This window comes from Entelurus aequoreus, linkage group LG02 (genome assembly GCF_033978785.1).
Source record: "Entelurus aequoreus isolate RoL-2023_Sb linkage group LG02, RoL_Eaeq_v1.1, whole genome shotgun sequence".
In the NCBI taxonomy this organism is placed as follows: Eukaryota; Metazoa; Chordata; class Actinopteri; order Syngnathiformes; family Syngnathidae; genus Entelurus; species Entelurus aequoreus.
In genome coordinates this window covers 81,748,220-81,767,230 of record NC_084732.1, presented here as the reverse complement: position 1 = coordinate 81,767,230, position 19,011 = coordinate 81,748,220, and the positions used below count along the sequence as shown (strand labels likewise).

General features: G+C 40.5%; 1 protein-coding gene across 1 annotated transcript in view; it reads left to right on the top strand.

Annotated features, from left to right (window-relative positions):
* Positions 1–19,011, top strand: part of LOC133642384 (protein kinase C-binding protein NELL1-like) — a 474,421-nt gene that overhangs the window by 276,936 nt on the left and 178,474 nt on the right. Inside the window, exon 11 of the mRNA XM_062036542.1 lies at positions 10,461–10,586. Within this exon, the coding sequence (XP_061892526.1) occupies positions 10,461–10,586 (126 nt within the window). The remainder of the gene's footprint in view (positions 1–10,460; positions 10,587–19,011) is intronic.

Below are 19,011 nucleotides of genomic sequence, written 5' to 3'. Positions count from 1 at the left end.
GTTGGAATGTTACTCAATAACAGTCGCAGTTTTACAGGAAAAACAAAACATTCGGGCAATTTTATGAAAAGAGTCGTAATTTTACTCGACAAAAGTCACAATTTTATAAGAAAACGTTAAAATGTTGACAATATTATAATAATAATCTGAATTTTACTCAAAAAATGTCACTATTTTACAAGGACCACAAAAAAATTGGCAATATTGTGATAAAAAACAGAATTTTATATGACAAATGTCACCATTTTGCAGTAAAAAGTAATAATTTGACATAAAAAAGTAATAATTCTACAAGAAAATATTGCAATATTACAGAAACAGAAAGAATATGAGAAATTGTTCCCAATTTTATGAAAAAAAAAGTCGACACATTGTGAGAAAAAGACTGCTTTTAGTTTATTTTATTGTATTTATTTATTTTGTAATTGTTTTTTAATCTTCATTATTTACTTGAAGTTATTACAGTATATCTCTATATACATACATTTTGGCAGTATTATAATAAAAGTTGTAGTTTTACTCAACGCAAGTCAAAATTTTGAAAGAAAAACTGGAAAATGTGTGAATAATGCCTACCTCTTTAGGACCACCCTTTCTAGATTTATAAAGATTTGTATTTACAACAATAATAATATATACATACTATGCAAATATAAAAAAGCTAGTTCTGAAAAATGGGTTGGAATTTCACAAGAAAAAAGTCACAATTTCACAAGAAAAACCTAGGATTTTGGCAGTGTTAGAATAAAAGTCGTAGTTTTACTCAACGCAAGTCAAAATGTTGCAAGAAAAACTGGAAAATGTGTGCAATGTCATGTTAAAAGTTGGAATTTTACTCAATAACAGTCACAGTTTTACAGGAAAAGCAAAACATTTGGGCAATTTTATGAAAAGAGTCGTAATTTTACTCGGCAAAAGTCAAAATTTTACAAGAAAACGTTAAAATGTTGACAATATTATAATAATAATCGGAATTTTACTCAAAAAATGTCACTATTTTAAAAGGACCACAAACAAATTGGCACTATTGTGATCAAAGTCAGCATTTTATATGACAAATGTCACCATTTTGCAGGAAAAAGTTATAATTTTACATCAAAAAGTAATAATTTTCCAAGAAAATATTGCAATATTACAGAAACAGAAAGAATATGAGAAATTGTTCCCAATTTTATAAGAAAAAAGTTGACACATTGTGAGAAAAAGACTGCTTTTAGTTTATTTTATTTTATTTATTTATTTTGTAATTGTTTTTTAATCTTCATTATTTACTTGAAGTTATTACAGTACATCTCCATATACATACATTTTGGCAGTATTATAATAAAAGTTGTAGTTTTACTCAACGCAAGTCAAAATTTTGAAAGAAAAACTGGAAAATGTGTGCAATGTCATGATAAAAGTTGGAATTTTGCTCAATAACAGTCGCAGTTTTACAGGAAAAGCAAAACATTTGGGCAATTTTATGAACAGAGTCGTAATTTTGTTTGGCAAAAGTCACAATTTTATAAGAAAACGTAAACATTTTGACAATATTATAATAATAATCTGAATTTTACTAAAAAAAATTCACTATTTTACAAGGACCACAACAAAATTAATTCTGACTTTTATATGTGATAAAAGTCAGAATTTTATATGACAAATGTCACCATTTTGCAGTAAAAAGTAAACATTTTACATAAAAAAGTAATTATTTTACAAGAATATATTGCAATATTACAGAAACAGAAAGAATATGAGAAATTGTTCCCAAATTTTGAAGAAAAAAGTCGACACATTGTGAGATGTACGAATTCCCAATGACCATCGTGGAGGGATTTGAGAGGAAGATCAGCTCGTCCCTGCGCAGGTGGCTGGGTCTGCCACGGAGCCTAAGCAGCTTTGCTTTGTTTGGGCACAACACCAAGCTGCAGCTTCCTTTCAGTAGTCTGGCAGAGGAGTTCAAGGTTTCCCGGGCCAGAGAAGTCCTGCTCTACAGAGATTCTGCTGATGGGAAAGTATCGTCAGCAGGTGTGGAGGTCAGAACAGGAAGGAAGTGGCGTGCCCAGGATGCAGTGGAGCGGGCAGAGGCGAGGCTGCGGCACAGCACCCTGGTGGGAACCATAGCCACTGGTCGGGCTGGGCTGGGTAGCAACACCAAACCAAACTACAGCAGAGCCAGAGGAAAGGAAAGACGAAAGCTTGTCCAAGAGGAGGTTCGCGCCGAGGTGGAGGAGGCTCGCTTCAGCAGAGTGGTGGGAATGAGCAAGCAGGGGGCCTGGACCAAGTGGGAGCACATAGCTGGTCGCAAGATCACCTGGACCGAACTCTGGAAAGCGGAGCCACACCAGTTTAAGTTCTTGGTCCAGTCAGTTTATGATGTCCTCCCAAGCCCTGCTAACCTGTTCACCTGGGGCCTGATAGACGCACCTGTGTGCCAGCTCTGTCAGAAAAGAGGATCATTAGAACACATCCTCAGCTGTTGCTCAAAGGCATTGGGAGATGGCAGGTATCGGTGGCGCCACGACCAGGTCCTGCGGGCAATAGCAGACACCATCTGCATGGGCATCAACACCAGTAGGCGGCAACACCCAACCAAGAGCACAATTGCCTTTGTCCGAGCAGGAGAGAAACCTCAACCCTCCAAGAAGACCCAGGGGGGCCTGCTAACAACAGCAAGGGACTGGCAGCTCTTGGTTGACCTGGGAAGGCAGTTGCGATTCCCAGACATCATCGCAACTACAACACTCCGGCCAGACATGGTCTTGATGTCTGGAACCAGCAAGCAGGTGGTACTCCTTGAGCTAACTGTCCCCTGGGAGGACAGAATGGAGGAAGCTCAGGAAAGGAAGAGAGCGAAGTACGCAGATCTTGTGGCTGACTGCCGGAGGAACGGGTGGAAGGCCCGCTGCGAGCCTATTGAGGTGGGCTGCAGGGGTTTTGCAGGCAAGTCCTTACACCGGGTCCTGGGGCTCCTTGGGATTTGTGGACTGCACAGGAGAAGAGCCATAAAAAACATTTTGGAAGCGTCTGAAAAGGCTTCACGTTGGCTCTGGTTGAGGAGGGGGGACGCGTGGCGTAGTGCGCTACCTGGACACAAGTCGAGGGACTGATCACCCTCGGCTGGGTCGCCCGGGTGAGGGTGTTTGATTAAGACCCGAAACACCCTATGACCCCGGGAGAATCACTGATGATGTGTCCAGGTTGCACCATGAGGTGTATTATAGTACTAATCCAGTATGGCATCGCCATTGACTTCCAGGAAGAGGCTGGATGACAACCCCGAAAGTGTGGTGACAATTGGAGAGACAGTTGACAGCCCGGAAAGACGGCAACCGGGGCAGGGAGGGGTAGCATCCCAAGCTGCAGCTCTCGCAAGGGAGCACCCATACAAAGCTACGAAAAACCCTAAAGAGATATACCCCCAGGGGCGCCCGAGAGGGGGGGAGAATGAGCGCCCCGAACGGACAGATTTTCTGGTAACGATCCCTGCGAATGGACAATTGACTACGAGTGCAGTCTGCAAATGTGGCAAGGTCTGCAAAAACCCGACGGGTCTAAAGATACACCAGACCAAGATGGGCTGCCTAAGGAAACCCGTGGCGCAACGCACAGTGCCAGTACCCTGTACGGCACCTGATGAGACGGAGGAGGATCTAGGCCCGGACACTCCCCACAGTGCCCAGAACCTCCAAGCACCACCGGCGCAACCCCAAAGCAGACCGTCAGAGCATCGTCGGATATTGTGGCCCGCTGCCAACAAGGAGTCAGAGTGGAAACAGTTTGATGAAGATGTTAATACAGCCCTGGAAGCAACAGCCAAGGGTAATGTGGACCAGAGGCTCAAGACAATGAGCACATTCATAATTGGCATTGCATCAGACAGGTTTGGCATAAAGGAACAACGTGCCACCAAGACTACCACTGCAGCACCAATTCCAAACCGGCGGGAAACCAAGATTTCCCAACTCAGACAAGAACTGAGAGTACTCAGGAGCCAGTACAGGAAGGCAAGCGAGAATGAGAAGGCAGCCTTGGCAGAACTGAGGGGTGTGGTAAGGGATAGGCTACTCACCCTGCGACGTGCCGAGTGGCACAGGAAGAGAGGCAAGGAAAGGGCCCGCAAGCGCAGTGCCTTCATTGCAAATCCATTTGGATTCACAAAGAAGCTGCTGGGAGAGAAACGCAGTGGTCAACTCTCATGTCCCGAGGAGGAAATCAACCTCCACATCAAGAACACCTACAGCGACGGCATGAGAGAGCAAGACCTCGGCCACTGTGCAGCCCTCATATGCCCACCAGAACCCTGCATCCTGTTCGACATCAGTGAACCCACCCTGAAGGAAGTTAAAGAGGCAATCAAATCTGCCAGAGCAGCATCAGCACCAGGCCCAAGTGGAGTTCCGTACAAGGTTTTCAAACAGGGTCCCCGCCTGTTGGAGCGTCTTTGGAAGATCTTCCGGGTGATCTGGAAAAGAGGGAAAGTACCTCAGCAGTGGACGTACGCAGAGGGAGTATGGATTCCCAAGGAGGAAAATGCAAGGAACATCGAGCAGTTTAGGACAATCTCCCTCCTCAGTGTTGAGTGCAAGACCTTCTTCAAAATCGTTTCCAATCGCCTCATGGGATTTCTCCTGAAGAACACCTATATTGACACCTCGGTGCAGAAGGGAGGAGTCCCAGGAGTTCCAGGGTGCATCGAACACACTGGTGTGGTAACACAGCTGATCCGTGAGGCACGAGAGAACAGAGGCGATTTGACAGTACTGTGGCTGGACCTCGCCAATGCTTATGGATCAATTCCACACAAGTTGGTGGAGTTGTCTCTGAGCAGATACCACGTTCCAGAGAAGATTTGCAATCTCATCCTCGACTATTACAACAACTTTAGTCTGAGGGTGTCCTCTGGCACTTCGACATCAGATTGGCATCGTCTAGAGAAAGGTATCATCACAGGCTGTACAATCTCTGTGTCCCTGTTTGCACTGGCCATGAATATGCTTGTGAAGTCTGCGGAAGTAGAGTGCAGAGGCCCTTTGTCCAAATCCGGCACCCGGCAACCTCCGATTAGAGCATTCATGGATGATCTCACGGTAACCACAACATCAGTGTCTGGTTGCAGATGGCTCCTTCAAGGGCTTGATCGACTCATTAGTTGGGCAAGAATGAGTTTCAAGCCCTCTAAGTCCAGGTCTTTGGTCTTAAGAAAAGGAAAGGTAACCGACCGCTTTCGCTTCAGTCTGGCAGACACCCAAATTCCATCTGTGTCAGAAAAGCCAGTGAAGAGCCTGGGCAAGCTCTTCACTGGTGATCTGAAGGATACCGCTGCACGTCAAGCTACCAGCGATAACCTCAACATGTGGCTCTCAGCTGTGGACAAGTCAGGACTTCCTGGGAAGTTCAAGGCCTGGATATATCAGCATGGCATCCTGCCTCGTCTCCTCTGGCCGCTGCTAATGTACGAATTCCCAATGACCATCGTGGAGGGATTTGAGAGGAAGATCAGCTCGTCCCTGCGCAGGTGGCTGGGTCTGCCACGGAGCCTAAGCAGCTTTGCTTTGTTTGGGCACAACACCAAGCTGCAGCTTCCTTTCAGTAGTCTGGCAGAGGAGTTCAAGGTTTCCCGGGCCAGAGAAGTCCTGCTCTACAGAGATTCTGCTGATGGGAAAGTATCGTCAGCAGGTGTGGAGGTCAGAACAGGAAGGAAGTGGCGTGCCCAGGATGCAGTGGAGCGGGCAGAGGCGAGGCTGCGGCACAGCACCCTGGTGGGAACCATAGCCACTGGTCGGGCTGGGCTGGGTAGCAACACCAAACCAAACTACAGCAGAGCCAGAGGAAAGGAAAGACGAAAGCTTGTCCAAGAGGAGGTTCGCGCCGAGGTGGAGGAGGCTCGCTTCAGCAGAGTGGTGGGAATGAGCAAGCAGGGGGCCTGGACCAAGTGGGAGCACATAGCTGGTCGCAAGATCACCTGGACCGAACTCTGGAAAGCGGAGCCACACCAGTTTAAGTTCTTGGTCCAGTCAGTTTATGATGTCCTCCCAAGCCCTGCTAACCTGTTCACCTGGGGCCTGATAGACGCACCTGTGTGCCAGCTCTGTCAGAAAAGAGGATCATTAGAACACATCCTCAGCTGTTGCTCAAAGGCATTGGGAGATGGCAGGTATCGGTGGCGCCACGACCAGGTCCTGCGGGCAATAGCAGACACCATCTGCATGGGCATCAACACCAGTAGGCGGCAACACCCAACCAAGAGCACAATTGCCTTTGTCCGAGCAGGAGAGAAACCTCAACCCTCCAAGAAGACCCAGGGGGGCCTGCTAACAACAGCAAGGGACTGGCAGCTCTTGGTTGACCTGGGAAGGCAGTTGCGATTCCCAGACATCATCGCAACTACAACACTCCGGCCAGACATGGTCTTGATGTCTGGAACCAGCAAGCAGGTGGTACTCCTTGAGCTAACTGTCCCCTGGGAGGACAGAATGGAGGAAGCTCAGGAAAGGAAGAGAGCGAAGTACGCAGATCTTGTGGCTGACTGCCGGAGGAACGGGTGGAAGGCCCGCTGCGAGCCTATTGAGGTGGGCTGCAGGGGTTTTGCAGGCAAGTCCTTACACCGGGTCCTGGGGCTCCTTGGGATTTGTGGACTGCACAGGAGAAGAGCCATAAAAAACATTTTGGAAGCGTCTGAAAAGGCTTCACGTTGGCTCTGGTTGAGGAGGGGGGACGCGTGGCGTAGTGCGCTACCTGGACACAAGTCGAGGGACTGATCACCCTCGGCTGGGTCGCCCGGGTGAGGGTGTTTGATTAAGACCCGAAACACCCTATGACCCCGGGAGAATCACTGATGATGTGTCCAGGTTGCACCATGAGGTGTATTATAGTACTGAGAAAAAGACTGCTTTTAATTTATTTGTATTTTATTTATTTTTGTTTGTAATTGGTTTTTAATCTTCAAGTTATTACAGTATGTCTCTATATACATATTTAATTGTTTTTAAATTAATTTTGGCCAAAGGGGCCGCATTTCAATTTCTTGCACACACTTGTTATTTCATATGTTGGCCAGAGGGTGAGCACTTTTAAAACCGACACACAGTCAATTTAAAAAATCCCTCCTTTTTGGGACCACCCTAATTGTGATAGATTTCACCACCAGGGGTGCAAATGAGATCTCTATTTTTTGTTTTTTGGAATGCGCTTAAGGCCGATGACAAACGAGTCACAAACGATGGCCCCTGTGCCGCACTTTGGGCAACACAGCTGTAAAACCTAACTGTTAATTGCCACTATAGTCTTAATACCGTAGTGTATTTTTTCATCCTATGGTCACATACGGGACGCGGCTTTTCTTACGTCAGCACCGGAAGTCGTAAAATCAGCTGCCCGGGTTTTTTCGGGGATGAATAGGGAAATCCTTCTTTAGCGGCCCTCTTGTTTTATCGTATATTGCTGCCTTTGCACCTGTCAATGTTTACTTTTGTATGCACATGAAATCAACAAAAAATCCTGACTTTGGAGCAATGTTCACGGACTCTAGTATTAGTGCTCTCTATTAGATGCAATGGTTTTTCCGTATTGGGACCATGATTTCGGTCCTAACTTGTTCACCGGTCCTCATATGGAAGGTAATTTTCCTTGTTGATGTCTCAAGAAGGGTAGAAATACAAGAACACACACACACACACACACACACACACACACACACACACACGTCCTGTCTACAGACGCACACAGTTTTGACACAAAGGGGTGGTGCCATCACACACGAGTCCTATCCTGTCTTATTTTTAGCCGTTCTCCAGTCCTGACCTACATCCCTGCATGAATAAAGAGATATGAGAAGTGAGTAAGGGGGTGCACAGAAACAGAAACACCCTGATAAATCAGGGGGAGAAAAAATGAAGTGACAGCTACATTTCTGACAACAGACCTCGCCCACTAGAAGAGACAAAGAGGGTGGAAAGACACAAACAAACATGAGACGGTAGCTCACGATTGCAGACATCAGGGACGCGTCATCAGTCTTGATAGAAGATGAAAACACACCAAATAATGTAGCTGCCATATTTGTATTATTTAGCAACGGGTACCTTTCATGTCACGTTGAGCTGAGCGTTGCTTGCAACGTGACCCCCCCCTGAGATGTACAGTTGGGAATGGATTCATATGGCCCCCGTTCCTGGGTTGGATCTCGCATTTCTGCAATGCAGTCTGCTGAAAATGATGGAAAGCGCCACTCTTCACAGTTGAACTTGGAGTTGCCACAAAACGCATTTGAAGACATTCAACACTCTACTGGCGTCCGGCGGCTAAGGTGGATAGCGCATCCCACCAAACCCCCCCCCCCCCCCGCCCTCCCCTTAATTTGTCACGTTTCACGTGTCAGGTAAACCGCGACAAATGGGGCTGTAGGAATCCCCTTCCTACTGTAGAGGACATCAGATGGCATGCAGATAAAAGTGTGTTTATTGACAGAACAAAAACTAGTGCACTAATCCCTGGTACCAGGGAATCAATACTAGTACTTTTGTGTGTTAATAGATGTTAATTTGTTATATAATAAAATGTCTTTTTTTTTTATTTAACATTCAGCAGTGAGCTGGTTATGATGGCTGTGCTGCCCAGTTGTTATATGTCGATTTCTTACACTTTTGAGTATTAAGTATTATACCAAAGACTTTACATGCAGCTGCAATGTGTTTTCTAGTCAATTAGTGTTTGCCATCAAGGTGAATCTAGTCTGAACAAAAGGATCAATTAACATCTAAATCACGATTATTATTCATCCCGATTCTAAATTGATTCATAATTTTCAAAAATGTATTAAAAAATATGATTATATATATATATATATATATATATATATATATATATATATATATATATATATATATATATATATATATATATATATATATATATAATCATATTTTTAATACAATATTCAAAAATGTATAAAAAATATGATTGCATATATATATATATATATATATATATATATATATATATATATATATATATATATATATATATATATATATATTATATATATATATATATATATATGTGTGTATATATGTACATATATATATATATATTATATTTATATATGTGTGTATATATGTACATATATATATATATATATATATATATATATATATGTGTGTGTGTATATATGTATATATATATGTGTGTATATATATATACTGTATATATATGTATATGTATGTATATATGTAAATATAAATATATATATATATATATATATATATATATATATATATATATATATATATATATATATATATATATATATATATATATATATATATATATATATATATATATATATACATATATGTATATGCAAATATGTATATGTATATGTGTATATATATGTAAATGTATACACATGTGTATATGTATATATACATGTATATATGCGTAAATGTATGTATATGTTCATAAATAGGTGTATTTTGTATTTTGTACATACAGTATATATATGTATATACTGTATGTATAAATATATATATATATATATATATATATATATATATATATATATATATATATATATATATATATATATATATATATATATATATATATATATATATATATATATATATATGTATATATATATATATATATTTTATTATTTTTTGTAAGAATCAACTTTTAAAAAGAAATTTTACACAAGTTACACAAGTTTTTGTGTTTGAATCGACAATCGTGTTGAAACGGGAATCGAATCGTCACCTCGTAAATACATAAATAACATCATGGGGCGGTATAGCTCGATTGGTAGAGCGGCCATGCCAGCAACTTCAGGGTTGCAGGTGCGATCCCCGCGCTATATAAATATAATTCACTTCACTTCAAATTGTCGTGTGCCCAAAGATTTACAACCTTAGCGTTTATACGGTAAGTATTGTGTTTATTACGCACCTGCTGTTTAAATGTAACGTGAATCTTAGTTGTAGTTTGCATTACCAAACTTGGAAGTTTGCCATGGCCATGTAAAGTCATACTGGTAATCAGTAGCATGTCTGTGGTAAATCCAATGTAAGTTAGCATCAAGCTGGGCGCATTTTGAAAAGTGGAGCATTATTGTACATTTGAGTGTTTTCCATCCAGTATGCCTGCTGTGTTTGCTTAAGTCCACTCTAAGTGCTGTTTGAGTGATTGTTTGCCCGCCAAGTGTTTGAGTTGGTGTTTAGTCTGCAACTGAACGTGCAGCAAATGTATCGAAGTATGGTACGGTTTGATTTCACGTTAATCGATACACAGTAGTACCGGCGTAATGTGGTTGGTGCCTAAAAAAATGCTGAATCCGGTACCCATCACTATGCCCCTCCGTCCCCAGTGCCATCTGCAGCCATGGCTCTGTGTGATTAAAGCATTAATGAACTACACCAGCTTCCTGATTAGTTTAAATTGTGCTTTAATTCACTCTTGTCTCTTTTCTTTGCTCCCAGATATTGATGAGTGTGCGACCCAGATGCACTACTGCCAGACCAACAGTGTGTGTGTCAACCTGCCGGGCAGCCATCGCTGTGACTGTTTGCCAGGCTTCACCCGAGTGGATGAATATTCCTGCACCGGTATGTCTGCAAAGATACTTTCAGGTTTTAATTTGCACCCTGACTCACTTTCCTGTCGGGCTTGGGCATGAAGCGTGCACGTCGACTTTGCAGCACTTTTGAGTTGTCCCACTTTCGAGTTTAGTCGGACAGTTTGTTGTGCAATTTACAGGGGGAAACATGGAGGTATTGATACCGCATATCAACCAATTAATATTTTCCTTTCCAACTATTTGGTTTTTAGTTCTGTAAAAGGCAACAAACTACCCACACATATGGAATCACAATAGATGTACATTGATGGTGCAGTAGAATTTACAGGGGACCTATGATGGTTTTCAAATGTTTTTACTTATCATTGTTATAAAGTTGAATACTCGTGTTAAACAATGACAAAGTGTCAAACCAAAGGGCTCATGCATTTGTTTGTGAGCATGCATGCAGTTTCGGATGTTGTGCGGTCACGGTGGGCCATTTTTAAAGTCACAGAGTGACGGATGTACTTATGTGGGTATTCTAGTACAAACCCCAAAACCAGTGAAGTTGGCACTTTGTGTATGTCGTGAATAAATACAGAATACAATGATTTGCTAATTGAATAAACTGCAAAGACAAGATTCTTAACGTTCGAACTGGAAAACGTCGTTATTTTCTGCATATATTAGCTCATTTGGAATTTGATGCCTGCGACATGTTTCAAAAAAGCTGGCACAAGTGGCAAAAAAGACTGAGAAAGTTGAGGAATGCTCATCAAACACTTATTTGGAACACCCCCACAGGTGAACAGGCTAATTGGGAACAGGTGAGTGCCTTGATTGGGTATAAAAGCAGCTTCCATGAAATGCTCAGTCATTCACAAACAAGGATGGGGCGAGGGCCACCACTTTGTGAACAAATGCGTGAGCAAATTGTCGAACAGTTTAAGAACAACATTTCTCAACGAGCTATTGCAAGGAATTTAGGGATTTCACCATCTACCGTCCGTAATATCATCAAAAGTTTCAGAGAATCTGGAGAAATCACTGCACGTAAGTTGCTTTTGGAAACTGTGGACGTCGTGTCCTCCGGACCAAAGAGGAAAAGAACCATCCGGATTGTTATAGGCGCAAAGTGACGGTATGGTACATCTGTGATGGTATGGGGGTGAATTAGTGCCCAAGGCATGGGTAACTTACACATCTGTGAAGGCACCATTAATGCTGAAAGGTACATACAGGTTTTGGAGCAACATATGTTGCCATCCAAGCGACGTTATCATGGACGCCCCTGCTTATTTCAGCAAGATACCAAGCCACGTGTTACAACAGCGTGGCTTCATAGTAAAAGAGTGTGGGTACTAGACTGGCCTGACTGTAGTCCAGACCTCTCCCGTATAAAATGTGTGGCGCATTATGAAGCATAAAATACCACAACGGAGACGCCGGACTGTTGAACAACTTAAGCTGTACATCAAGCAAAAATGGGAAAGAATTCCACCTTGCCAAACGTTTACTGAGTGTTGTTAAAAGGAAAGGCCATGTAACACAGTGGTAAAAATGCCCCTGTGCCAACTTTTTTGCAACGTGTTCCTGCCAATAAATTCTAAGTTAATGATTATTTGCAACAAAAAAAATATGTTTCTCAGTTCGAACATTAAGTATCTTGTCTTTGCAGTCTATTCAATTGAATAAAAGTTGAAAAGGATTTGCAAATCATTGTATTCTTTTTTTATTTATGTACCAACTTCACTGGTTTTGGGTTTTGTATATGCTTTGCCGAAACTGTCGGGTGCAGCCTGCATACTCCTGTGTCATTCAACTGTGCCGCTATTAAAGTTGTCTATCTTGTATTGAAAATTGGGCTTGGATTGCTATTTGTACAGTTCAATCAAAAAGGTTTTGACTATTGATTTTTGGGACTGTGAAGTACAGTACATGTCCGTATGGGCCTGGTCTACGAAGATCAAAATACTATGTGCTGAACAGCGTGTGCAAACAATACAATAGCGTTAGTGGGTGTGTTGCGTGTGATCGACTAAGACTGCTTGTGCAATTGAAAAGTGGTGCACTCCGCCTTATTGAAATTAGTTTTTTGCGTGTACTATACACTGGACAACACTTCGGAGACACTAATTTACTGCTCATGCCTACCTGTCGCGTTTTGCTATGTTTTCAAACATGACATGTACCACTTTTTATGGGCATTTTCGATGCAGTCCTGTGGTGCATCGACGTTGAAACCACTTTTTTTTTGTGTGTGTGCACGAAAGTGGATGGATGGATGGAGGAAGGTGCACTCATGGGAGAGGCGGTGACTGTGAAGATGAATATGAAAGAAAATGCTTTTTTTTTTTCACAGAGGAGATATGTTGATATTAAATAGTCGATATGAAAAAACTAACATCAGTGAAAAAAAAACACCAGCAGACACAAAAATTCATCAATTAGTCATCCAGCAGCTGTAAAATTATAAAATGATATTGCTGAAAAGCCACCATGTTTGATATTTGTTTCTTTTTGATAGCGGTGTGCAACTGTCAGTTTGCACATACTTTTCAGACCTCCTAACTAAAGACACAAAATGGTGCTCGCAGTTTTATTCTTGATAAATCAAATTGCGTGTGCAGAGTACTTATATTTGCATGTTCTCCTCCCGGTATTGGGGGATTTCTGATGATCGGCTATCAAGTGTGCTATCAAGTTTGCACGTGTTATTAGTACACACAATGAATTTGCACTAAATTAGTTTTTGCTTACAATTTCGTTGTACAATGTACAATGACAATAAAGATATATTCTATTCTATTCTATTCTATTCTATTCTATTCTATTCTATTCTACTAACCTTTAGTAGATCAGGCCCTGTGTGTGGAACAGGTTAGACCAGGGGTCGGTAACCCAAAATGTTGAAAGAGCCATATTGGACCAAAAATTCAAAAAACAAATCTGTCTGAAGCCGCAAAAAATTAAAAGCCTTATATAAGTGTTATAATGAAGGCAACATTTGATGTGTCTATATTAGCTATATTAGCCTACTATCAAAATGACGATGTGTCGCAGGATGACGCAAATCTTTGTTGACAGAAATGTTGAAATTGAATATTTATTTACAACATTAGAAAATAGTAAAACGGGGGCTTCTCAGAGGGTGCAAAACTCCTGGAAATGACTGGCTAGAATGGCCAAAGGTATAGAATGTGTGTGTCCAAGTTAATGGAAACGGCAGGCTGTCTTCTTCTAATGGATTTACTACAATCTTTGGCGAGCTGGGTAACGTTTGCTGTGGTCTGGAACAACATGGCACACAAACAACTATCAGAAATGCAGTCAATATTACATACAGATAATGGGTCATGAGACATGCAAACATAAATTAAATACACAGAGGACATGAGTAAAGGAAATTAAATGAGCTCAAAAATACCTACAAACGAGGCATAATGATGCAATATGTACAGCTATCCTAAATAGCATGTTAGCATTGATTATCTTGCAGTCATGTGCTTACCAAATATGCCTGATTAGCACTCCACAAAAGTCAATAACATCAACAAAGCTCACCTTTGTGCATTCACGCACAGCATAAAACGTTTGATGGACAAAACGAGACAAAGAGGGATTGGCACAAAACACGTATTTCTGTGGCAGCGTCGGAGAAAGTTATATATATAAACAAACTGTTGCGTCACAGTCCACACAACTACGGTGACTTCAAGGGTGTATTCAACTGTGGGCTTTCTAACACTTAGGAAAGTTTTTGTCATGTTTGTACTCCTACAGAAACAACATCCGCCCTGAGATGGGTAGGTTGTGAGTTCAAACCCCGGCCGAGTCATACCAAAGACTATAAAAAAATGGGACCTATTACCTCCCTGCTTAGCACTCAGCATCAAGGGTTGGAATTGGGGGTTAAATCACCAAAAATGATTCCCGGGCGCGGCACCGCTGCTGCCCACTGCTCCTCTCACCTCCCAGGGGGTGAACAAGGGGATGGGTCAAATGCAGAGGACAAATTTCACCACACCTAGTGTGTGTGTGACAATCATTGGTACTTTAACTTTTTAATTAGAACAAGAACATTATTTATCTCCAATCTTTTTCCATTTTCATACATTTTTGAAAAAGCTCCCTGGAGCCACTAGGGCGGCGCTAAATGTTGCCGACCCCTCAGGTTAGACTTACCCACAGACGTGTTTATGACTTTGTTACCTTCTTGAGACTCACCATATTGGTTAAGAAGCTTCCTATTCATAAAATTCCAATCATCGTTTTGAAATTAGAAGGATCATTCTGGCCATGAGACAATGTTATAATCAATACTAGCTATCCTACCACCTATAAATTCCAAAGCATTGTTTGTTTTTTTTTCGGCTTTTGTAAACTCAGTTTTGTCATTGCTGCGATTTAGCAAATGCCAACACACTGAAATAGCTGGTTAAAATGTTAAAATTATTCATAGCTCCAGTTAATAGGTTAAGTACAATTTTTCCGCGGTCGCAAGAGCAAGAGTGCCCCAGATTGGGAGAATATTTTCTACTGGGACCGCATGCTTGATGCCAAGAATCACAGACTTATATCCACACAGGAGGTCAGGCACAAGAATAGCACAAAAACATCGCTTTTCAAAGGTTTTTTTGTTTTTTAAATGTATATTTCCCCATCATTTAGAACATTGCAAGGAGCGAGGCCATGAATAAACCTGTGCAATATTTTTTAAGATGATTACAAAGTGGCTGGACATAAGTGCGTAATAGCAGTTTCATATTTAGCTATTGGTTGGAACAAAGTCTTCAAGCATTGTCGGGCACACGTAAAAATACAATAGTACAAGTCGGAAAAAAGGAGGATAAAAATTACTGGGTGCAAAAATACCAACAGAAGGAAACGTTGAGAACAAAACAATACGTAAGGCTGGCCGGGACGAAGAGACGAGAAACTAGTGAAAATAACCTAAGTGAAAAAACTGAAAGTGATGATGGTATTAACAGGAATGTTTGTAGTTCAAGGTGAAGAAATAGTCCTTTGACTTGCAACTCTCATCGAGGAGCTAAAAGACCCATAGTGTCACTTCCAAGTTATGTCCCATAATACCAATCCAACTCTGAGTATTTGGGTAGATAACTAACTGTGCTTGGAATGGCCCATTTTCCATTGCCAGACTCGATACGTCGCCCCCTGTTGGTGTGACGTCATCTACAGCAGTGGTTCTCAACCTTTTTTCAGTGATGTACCCCCTCCGAACATTTTTTTAATTCAAGTACCCCCTAATCAGAGCAAAGCATTTTTGGTTGAAAAAAGGAGATAAAGAAGTAAAATACAGCACTATGTCATCAGTTTCTGATTTGTTAAATTGTATAACAGTGCAAAATATTGCTCATTTTTAGTGGTCTTTCTTGAACTATTTGGAAAAAAAGATATAAAAATAACTAAAAACTTGTTGAAAAATAAACAAGTGATTCCATTATAAATAAAGATTTCTACACATAGAAGTAATCATCAACTTAAAGTGCCCTCTTTGGGGATTGCAATAGAGATCCATCTGGATTCATGAACTTAATTCTAAACATTTCTTCACAGAAAAACAAATCTTTAACATCGATATTTATGGAACATATCCACAAAAAATATAGCTGTCAACACTGAATATTGCATTGTTGCATTTCTTTTCACAGTTCTTTTTGACAGACATTTTAGTGAGGGTCAAACCATCATGGCATGGGGGAAACTCTGGGTTTATGGTAATGAATGGAATAGCCTACTTGATTTGATGTTCAGTTGATGAACTTACATTCATATTTTGTTGAAGTATTATTCAATAAATATATTTATAAAGGATTTTTGAATTGTTGCTATTTTAAAAATATTTTTTTCAAATCTCACGTACCCCTTGGCATACCTTCAAGTACCCCCAGGGGTACGCGTACCCCCATTTGAGAACCACTGATCTACAGAACTGGAGCCTATTTTCCCGCATAGACAGTGTGGATAAAGGCATTTAAAACTATTATCTTGAACAAATATTTGCATGTTTTTGTCACCCTGGTCAATAAATACTACAGAACAGATATGGTTAACCTTATGAACAAATATGAGAAATATGAAATAATCACCATTTCCGGACTTCCCTGATCTTCCATTTGCTCTACCACATTGTAAGAAAGCGGTAATCCTGAGATATCAGAAGTGGGGAACCTCGCAATGAGCTTGACCAGACTGGGATCGAACCAGCAACCCTCCGTCTACGTTGCCATTCTATATGCCATATGAAGACAATTGATACTACTCGGGATTTATATCTGTATCATGTACTGTTCATTACTTTACTTATCAGAGCTAAATAAGATGTTGGTTGAACTTATTTGATCAGATTTTCAAGGTTTAACACCGTGTTAAACTTTCTTAAGTTAACTTAACTTTTTATTATGGGTTTGTAATGAGTTTCCTCACTCTTGTTGTATATTTGATGGCCGTGTGATGAGTGATGAGCCAAGAAGACGCCAACGAGGAATCGTCAAACAAAAAGCTTTATTTGTTTCAGCGAGCCTCGGAGTTGAGCTGCAGCTCCAGGAGAAAGAGTGGCTGATATCCTCTCGGACAACTGTCCTTAAATACTTTTTACACGAAGACAGTTACTCTTTGTTGTTGTAGTCTTGGGGCCGGGCAGTCTGGACAACACCCAATTTGTTGCTTAGCCACTCAGCCTATTTCCTGTGATTGGTTTGAGTCGCGTGACCTCCGACACCTATCCTCTACTCCTACCGGTGGGGGCTTCCTACCAGATGTTGCTTATGTCTTTACACTTCCTCCTAAACTCCAAACTTGCATTACTGAAGGGTCCCAATTTCCTGGGGGCAAGAGCCACCACTCTCTGGAGCGCTTGTGATGGAGATGTGCACTTTTGACCTTAGTAGAATAATCCTCTGATGCAGGGGTCCCCAACCTTTTCAGCACCGCGGACCGGTTTAATGGGGGCATTATTTTCAGGGACTGGCTTTCCAATACAGCAAAAATAAGTGCGTGAAGAATACAACTCACTGTAACACCAAACTAGTGGAGTCCTGGGCTTATTTCTTTGCAATGAGATCCCTAACAGGCTACCATCAACCTGCTGGGGATTGCAGATGGAAATCAGCCTTTGGCTACAATCTGTCAAATGTATATTTTATATGTTCATTAATGTGCATTGTATCATGTCACAAAGTTATAACAAATATAACAAATGGCAACTTCTTATGAGGAGTTTTATTGTACATCTATAAACAAGCTTATTGGTGTGTCTAGTGCAGGGGTCACCAACGCGGTGCCCGCGGGCACCAGGTAGCCCGTAAGGACCAGATGAGTAGCCCGCCGGCCTGTTCTAAAAATAGCTCAAATAGCAGCACTTACCAGTGAGCTGCCTCTATTTTTTAAATTTTATTTATTTACTAGCAAGCTGGTCTCGCTTTGCTCGACATTTTTAATTCTATGAGAGACAAAACTCAAATAGAATTTGAAAATCCAAGAAAATATTTTAAAGACTTGGTCTTCACTTGTTTAAATAAATTCATTAATTTTTTTTACATTGCTTCTTATAACTTTCAGAAAGACAATTTTAGAGAAAAAATACAACCTTAAAATTATTTTAGGATTTTTAAACACATATACCTTTTTACCTTTTAAATTCCTTCCTCTTCTTTCCTGACAATTTAAATCAATGTTCAAGTAAAAAAAAAAAAAATTATTGTAAAGAATAATAAATACATTTTAATTTAATTCTTCATTTTAGCTTCTGTTTTTTCAACGAAGAATATTTGTGAAATATTTCTTCAAACTTATTATGATTAAAATTCAAAAAAATTATTCTGGCAAATCTAGAAAATCTGTAGAATCAAATGTAAACCTTATTTCAAAGTCTTTTGAATTTCTTTTAAATTTTTTGTTCTGGAAAATCTAGAATAAATAATGATTTGTCTTTGTTAGAAATATAGCCTGGTCCAATTTGTTATATATTCTAACAAAGTGTAGATTGGATTTTAATATATTTAAAACATGTCATCAAAATTCTAAAATTAATCTTAATCAGGAAAAATTACAAATGATGTTCCATAAATTCTTTTTTGTTGTTTTTCTCTTCTTTTTTTCGGTTGAATTTTGAATTTTAAAGAGTCGAAATTGAAGATAAACTATGTTTCAAAATTTAATTGTCATTTTTTTCGTGTTTTCTCCTCTTTTAAACCGTTCAATTAAGTGTAAATATCATTAATTATTAATAATAACATAGAGTTAAGGGTAAATTGAGCAAATAGGCTATTTCTGGCAATTCTTTTAAGTGTGTATCAAACTGGTAGCCCTTCGCATTAATCAGTAGCCAAGAAGTAGCTCTTGGTTTCAAAAAGGTTGGTGACCCCTGGTCTAGTGGGACAGGCAAAACTTAAGTCGGAGAAAATGCAGTCGTTTATAAATTATTTTATGTTTTTCTGCGGCCCGGT